At 46.3% G+C, this 7,973-nt stretch overlaps 1 protein-coding gene across 1 annotated transcript; it reads right to left on the bottom strand.

Moving 5' to 3' along the window:
- Positions 1-2,386: 2,386 nt before the first annotated feature.
- LOC119363167 (omega-hydroxypalmitate O-feruloyl transferase-like) lies at positions 2,387-5,251 on the bottom strand. Its single transcript, XM_037628478.1, has 3 exons — positions 5,117-5,251; positions 4,554-5,027; positions 2,387-3,542 (listed from the first exon to the last, which is right to left on the bottom strand). Exons 1-3 carry the CDS (start codon positions 5,117-5,119, stop codon positions 2,676-2,678), a joined length of 1,344 nt encoding a protein of 447 aa, XP_037484375.1. The 5' UTR covers positions 5,120-5,251; the 3' UTR covers positions 2,387-2,675.
- Positions 5,252-7,973: the final 2,722 nt, after the last annotated feature.

Raw genomic sequence — 7,973 nt, 5'->3', positions numbered from 1 at the left:
ATCTCTACTTAAACATGGCGCTCAACACTACATATTATTATCTAATGATATGTGGCTATCCTATGATGTTTGAGTAGATCCGTTTTGTCCTATGGGTTGATCGATGTTCATGATTGGTTTGAGTTGTATGTTTTATTTTGGTGTTGTCCTATGGTGTCCTCTGTGTGACGCAAGTGTGAGGATTCCCGCTGTAGGGTGATGCAATACGTTCATGATTCTCTCATAGTGGGTGGCGAGAGTGACAGAAGCTTATACCCGAGTAAACCAAACGAAGTTCAAATGTGGTGAAAATTTACGGTGATTTTTTCTGGACCAAAATTAAAGGACCCTAGAAGCTTCGGAGGGGGAGGGGGAGATCAGACAACGCTTGAGAGAGCCACAAGCTCAGGTGGTGCGCCCCCAGGGTGCCGCCACCCAGGCTTATGGGCCCCTTACAACTTTGTTTGACCTAATTCCAAGCCTATAACTAAAATCCAGAAACCACCAGAGCGAGACCCGAAACAATTCTTTCGCCGCCACAAGCCACTATTGTTCCGCGATCCCATCTAGACGTCTTTTCCACTACTCTGTCGGAGGGGGAATCAATCACGAAGGCCTTCTTCATCAACCTTGTTGCCTCCATGATGATGTCTGAGTTATTCCCCATAGGACCTATGGGTCCATAGCAGTAGCTACATCTCTCTCTCTCTCTCTCTCTCTCTCTCTCTCTCTCTCTCTCTCTCTCTCTTCCTCTCTCTCTCTCTGGTCTTCAATACAATGTTCCCTTCGGAGACCGATTCGATGTAATCTTTTACGGTGCGTTTGTTGGGATCCTATGAATTGTGAGTTTATGATCAGATTGTTCATTGAAAGTAATTGGGTTATTTTTGAAATTTATTATGTGTGATTGTTATACCTTTATATTTCTCCCCAATCTATCCATTTAGTTTGGCTAACTAGGTTGATTTATCTTCAGCAGGAGAGGTGTTTTGTGGTAGGTTCAATCTTGCGGTGTCCTCACCTCGTGACAAAAGGTGTAGCGAGATACGTATTTGTATTGTTGCTACTAAGGATAAACGACGAGATTTGATCATACTGATTGATCTTATTTTGTCTATATTATGTCATCTTGTTTAAAGTATTACTCTGTTTGTCATGATCTTAATACCCATAGAGGCAAGCATACAAGCGCTCTCGAAGTGGAGTAATAGTAATAAGTGTTAGTAAGTTTAACGCTCTACTTGTCATGGACGTAATGCCTATGTACTGATCATGCCATGAATAACATCATAACTATGCGCTTTTCTATCAATTGTCCAATAGTAATTTGTGTATCCACTGTTGCTATTTTCTTGAGGGAGATGCCTCTAGTGAAAGCTATGACCCCCGGGTCCATTTACATCATATTGCTAAAACCCTAAAAACCTTCCTGCAATTTATTTACCTTTATTTAGTTTTGCAATTTATCTATCTATCGCTATCCGAATTAATCCTTGTAATTAACGAGTACAAGGGGATTGACAACCCTCTTGCGTGCGTTGGTTGCAAGTATTTGTTTGTGTATGTGCAGGTACTGTCGACAGTTTTTTGCCCGAATCTTCTATTGGTTCGATAAACCTCGATTCTTAACTGAGGAAAATACTTTTTGCTACTATACTATACTACATTACTCATCCTCTTCGGGAAAATCCCAACGCCTTCCTCCCAACCTCCATATTTGGATCACCGAAGGGATACTTTAGAGTGCACTCCATTATCTTGGACGTGGCGGGAGGGAAATTTCCTCAACCACCTCGAACGGAATTGAATACAGTAACCAAGAAAATCAAGTCGCGACCATCGGGAATGTTGTGTGACACATGAGCAGTGTGTGCGTGCTTTTGTGTGATGCGTGAGTGTTGTGTGTGCGCTTTGCCTTCCATCTCTCTTGTGTGCTCTCTAGCGCCTAGGGTGAGCGTGTGGTGTGCGTACTTCAACGTTTGGCCGTGCATGTACTCTTTGTGTGCCAATGTGGTGGTCTTGCAGTGCCCAGAGTAGTCTGGTGGCACTCGTCGTCGCCGTGGAGGACGAGTGATTGATGCCTCCTTCCTGACAAGCTGGTGCTGACACCAAACCCCTCTTCCGCCATGGTATTGCGTGTGCGTATAATGGGTGGATTGGGGTTTGGGGAAGAAACTGTCAACCAATGGCAAGCGGGTCCCACATAAGAAAAATATGGAGGTTGTTATTGATGCTTTTGACTTTGTCGAGTAGCTCTTGAGTCTCCATAATTCTTTGAAGGACGCTACATAACTGATATGTAAATGTTGATGAATCTCAGCCGTTGATAACCTTAGGGTGATGAATCTCAGCCGTTGATAACCTTAGGGTGATGAATCTCCACCATTTATTTTCTATCATTTCAATAATATACTCCCTCCGTTCTATAATATAAGACGTTTTTTGACTTCAGTGCAGTGTCAAAAAAACGTCTTACATTATGGGACAGAGGGAGTAACATATTGATTTTGCTACAAGCATACTCATATGGAAAATTATATTTTCAAAGTATTATACAGACCATGCTGGTTGATAATTAAATGACACACACTCACCAGAGTTACATACTGATAAACCATACTAATAAACCCATGCAAAATACGCAGAATAACAGTGTATAAGCGCTGTCGCTGACGCATCCAATCAATCTGGGCCGATCATATCTCGTCCATGAGCTCTTGGAAAGCGTCCATGGCGGAAGCCGGCAGGCCGAGCAGCACGTTGATGCTCTTCCTCTCCTTGCCGTGCGCGAGGAAGAGTATGACCTCCTTCTCTGGCAGCGTGACTGGCCCGGACATGGTCGGCTCGCCCCAGCCGAAGTCGGCGCCGTTGAACGCGAGCCGCGACCACGTGGTGATGAGCAGCGTCGACGCCAGCGATGGCCGTGCGCGCGTCGCCTCAAAATAGTCCACCGCCGACCGCATATACTCGTCCGTTACCATCCGCACGGCCTCCTGCACCTTCCCAGCCGCGCGCGACACCGGCGACGACAGCAGATCCCCCGCCGTGGCTAGTGCGTTGGTCAGCACGATGCCGTTCCCGAAGTACCCCTTTGGGAGCGGAGGCACGAAGCGGCGCCGCCCGTCCACGGCGAACAGCAGCTTCGTTTGCTGCTCCGGCGCGAGCCCTAGCGCGCGGGTGCGAGCGCGCCAGACGAGGCCGGAGAGCGCCTCGAAGGTGGTGCATTTCTCGAGATCCCCGTCGGCGAGGGCAAGACCGCGGACACGCTCAAGCCTGTCCGGATCGAAGCAGAAGGAGCGGTACATCAGCTCCTGGCGGCCGTAGAGCGCCGCCATTTCCGAGACGTCAGCGATCTCCTCGAACTCGTAGTGCGGGTTGGAGATCACAGGAGGAGCGCGCGGGCGGAGAACGGAGCGGTCGAGGAACGGCGGCACAGTGAGCTCTGTGGCGCCGCGCGCCATCTCGGCCCAGGAGTTGACGAACTCCATGGCGCCCAGACCGTCGAACATGCAGTGGTTCATGGCCAGCCCGAGGCTGAAGCCGCCACACTTGAACCTGGTCACCTGCGAATTAAGTTGACCAATGGTAAATAAATTTCTACTATTCAAAGTACACCGGGGTGATGCCCTTTTCGAAAAAAAAATATAACTCAAAGTACAAACCACACAGTTCAAATTCATTAAATTTCCAGCAGCAGCGTTTTGACTAATTTGAGTGCTGGATGTATCAAGGTTAACAACTATTTGGTGCACGATTAATCTTGTGTGAGTTTTGGAGCCTAGCTGCTGGTACTACATGTTGGATGATTGGATAAGTTATTAGCGAATGTCATGTATCTGTCAATATGTCATGAGGTAGCTCGACAACTAAAACAAAACCGATGGTATGGTTTGGTTGATTTATAGGTAGAAGTGGTTAAGCTAACAATGGAGTACTAAATAAATCTTTGTCCAAACAAAACATATTTGGATTTTATCAAAGTGGTGCTAGTAGGTACTAGTAGGAAAGAAACCTCTGTACCAGGAAAACATATTTTGATTTTATCAAACCCTTAAACTATGTATGAAAAAAAGAGATTCATGTGCACACTAGCACCCAGAAATTCGCCCCCAACTCCCCGGTCTACAAGGTGGGCCATAACAACCTTGCCCTGGGCTAGTATTGCCCAGTCCTCAACTCTTGACCACTCCTGTCTACAAGGTTGCTGTGGCGCACCTTGTAGTAGGACTACTGTACAAAGGAGTATTATCAAAGAAGTACCCGGCCGGAAGCAGTACATGTTTTGTGGTGCCGCATTGAATTCACTTTTGTTCAAACCCTGTGGAGTCGATCCCCTCACTGCTAGCCAACCAATACTAACTTCAATTATTCGGGTCACGCAAGGGAAGCGCAGTAACACCGGGAATACGTGCATCCACAAAACTTTTATCTTCTCCTTTTTCACGAAAATGGAAGAGGCGATCGAGGGTCCCCGTGGACACAACGAAGCCGCCCCCGTGGAAATGGAGGGCGACGCGCATACGTAGTTAATGCAATGCCTCTGCGCTCGAGCGCGTGCGAGTGGCGTGGTGTACCTGCGCCGTCATGGGCGGCATCTCGAGGATGTTCTTGGCGCCGGGGACGGAGTACACGAGCTGCCCCAGCGCGGCGGGGTCCGGGGTGGAGAGGTCGCCGATGAGGGCCAGGTCGCAGGCGGCTTCGGCCTCCACGAATGGGACGCCCTCGCCGGTGCACTCCACGGTGAGCTTCATCTCCGGGCTGATGCCGAGGCGGCCGGCGAGCGGGTGGTAGTGGACGAGCACGCGGGCCAGCGCGGCCCGGAGCGCGTCCGCGGCGCCTTCGTTGCCGCGGCCCGACGGGCACTTGAAGCAGTACACGGTCTGCACGATCACCGCGATGTTCTGGTCCAGGTTGGACAGGTAGTACTGCTCCCCCGTTGGTGTCGCCTCCGCCGGCGACACCAGGGCCGGCTCCCTGCGCTTCACCGACATCAGCTGCGCCTTGCTGCCCGCCATGGTGGCCACGCCGTTCTGCTTCGCCTCCGCAACCTGGACGTACGAGTAATATGAACAACACGAAGATGCAACATACACAATGTAATCAGCAAAGAGAAATTGAGTTGGTACTGCGCACTCACCATTTTGATGTTCTCTTCGAGTGTGTGCCTGTGTGGATCACAGAGAGAGATTGGTGGGTTTAAAGGGAGAAAGAATACAGAGGAAGTGGGGTTTCTGTGTTCTGAGGAGATGGGTTTGTGGGGAAGTGCTTATATAGCGAAGGGTAGCTTGCTTGAGGTGGTCAAGGTTAGGAGGGGTTGATGCAAGAACCGTTGGGGTTGGAGGGGTTGCATAACAACCGATGTTGTTTGCTTGGGGATTCAATTAATGAATTTGTACCGGAGAATCTGGACAAGGAAACACCATTTGTTTAATGATGAGATTAATTGCTCTCCCCGCGTGTGAAGACTTTTCATGTAGCAGCCCTACTCATGGAGACTTTAGGTTTGTTTGTCATTGGTAACTTTATTGAAAACTATAGATGATAGCCCCCGTCTTGTTGTTGCGGGGAATTTGATTAAAAAAATGCAGCTGCAAAAACAACTAAACCTAATGCATAGCATTGTATCCTTAGTTTAAGAAAAACAGAACAAAATGATGTACATAAAAAAAGAAAAACTTCAAAAAAAAAAAAAGAACAGAACAAAATGATGTACGTAAAAAAAGAAAAAAATATTCAAATCACAGTTAATGTAATGTCATCTTGTAACAAAAATATGAAGTGCAAACTACATAGTGTGCTACAAGCAAATAACACATGAACCCGTCGATGACAACACAAAAACAATGTAAAAAAATGTAACTTATGACAGACATGTATGACTTACCGATGTGGCAGGACGGCATGTATAGGCAATATAGGTTGTGGCTTGCACTAATGGAAAAAAAAGCTTATGAGAGCCATGTATGACTTGCTGATGTTGCATGTATTACATGGATATAAAATATAGTTAATGGATTACAACTATATAGTAATAGAGGATTTTATAGACTTTAAAAATATACTACTGTAAGTGACAACACGTGTACAACTAGGAACGAAAATGGCGTGGAAACAGATGGAACTTAGTGTTGTGACATATGTTCCACATTTGTAAGCTGGAACAAAAAGAAATATAAAACTCTTAGTGCATCAAGATGATGAATGGCAACTTGATTAAACGAACTAATATTTGTTCAAGTGTATTTCAATTATAGCCGACCCAAAAGGATGTAACTAGGAAGATGGTTGGTGACCCCTAGTTCTTCAAGGACAAGTGTTGGGAAGCCTAAGGACACATTTTATATCTTTTAGTGATTCACGATCACATTTTATATCCTTTATTAATAAGGAAATCGGAGTTAGCATGTATGCGGAAGTCGATCAAGTAGAAAAAAAGAGTATGCTACACTATCGAGGAAGAAAAATCTAATGCATACGCTGAGGAACATGAGTGTAGTTAGAGATCACATGTTCGAGTTTACTACTAGGTGCGCACTCGTGATAGACGAAAGAAACTTAGTGAAGGGAAGCTCCCTTCTCCTCTTGGATCCCTCAAATGATTCATCCGTCCAAGCATCACAGGTGCAACACCACCAAGGTATTAACATGTTTGGGAAGGAATGTCGCTTGCCTGGACTGCTAGTTCCGCACGAGCGACACAAAAACTTCAAGCAAGATTTTAATCTAGAATTGATTCTTCAACTCTATGCCACACTCAGGTTTTCATATGCTTCATTAAAATCTTTCCATTGAATGTTAAATATAAAGATATACATGTCACACATTTATGAGTTTGCAAAGGTTCTCAAGATTCATGCAAAAAATAACCACAAGTGTGAGAATAACCATCAAGAGGAGAAATTCAAGAAAAAGAATATGTGATGTTCTATGATGTTAATTTGTGTGACAACTTGAATGAATGCCAAGGGATAACTACTAGCCAAGCAAGTTGAATGAATGATGGCGTTCGGTTCCTCGGGCCACTGATGTGCCATCTTCTCATGTTAAGTACGACAAGCGAAGTGACATGACCTATCTGGGATCTGCAACACTACGTGCTCCAGTTTGACCAAATCCAAATTTTTGTAGGCACATATTCTATATGACGTGTTAATTTTTTGTGTGCATAGATGCCAAAAAGGGAACACACATTGTGTTTATGAAACACCACATGCATGTGTCCGTCGATTACGGTGCCTCTGCGTGTGGTGTCTCGTGCGCATATGTGACGAAGGGGTAGGAGATGTTGGATGTTTGCCCATCTAAGCCTTATCCGTTTACTATCGTCCCACGCTCTACCTCTCTCCTTGGGTCATCCTTGTTGTATAGCCGGCTATGCAACATTGCCTGGTCGGTTGTTTAACTATCTGTTCGGTTGTTATCTGGCCATTACCCATTCGTGTACTTGGCTACCAGCCCTTTCTCTGGCATCGGGGTTTGTTGCACGTGTCTGGTTCAGGAAGCAACATATAATGATGGTGTTCCAGTTCTCCATGCCCCTGTTATGCTATCTACTCAGGTTTAATGCGCTAGTTGATTGGATGTAACCTATCTGGACTCGTAGTGTCGCGTGCTCCTCAATGGGGCTGTGATGCTCGCTGCAACCAGAGACCTTGTGAATTGTGTGGATGCACTGGAGGCTGAACTAGCTGCAATTCACGAAGGCATAACATTGGCGCTCAGTTGGACAGAATTGGACCTTGTGGTAGAGAGCGATTGTGCGGATGCGCTACATTTGATCTCTGCTGTGGGGAAAGATCGGTCAGCTCACACTCATAGAGTCATGGAGATTAAATCCCTGCTAGCTCAAGAAAGAAGGATCCAGTTACAGAAGATTAAGCGTAGTGTAAATCTCGCTAGCCACACTCGCCCATTTGGGACGTACTCAACAGCGGACTGCTGTTTGGCTGCGTAACCCTCCCGACGAGATCGCGAGCATCATTGCCGCTGAGTGT

Source organism: Triticum dicoccoides, chromosome 2B, assembly GCF_002162155.2.
Source record: "Triticum dicoccoides isolate Atlit2015 ecotype Zavitan chromosome 2B, WEW_v2.0, whole genome shotgun sequence".
In the NCBI taxonomy this organism is placed as follows: domain Eukaryota; kingdom Viridiplantae; phylum Streptophyta; class Magnoliopsida; order Poales; family Poaceae; genus Triticum; species Triticum dicoccoides.
This window is presented reverse-complemented; position numbering and strand designations above follow the sequence as displayed.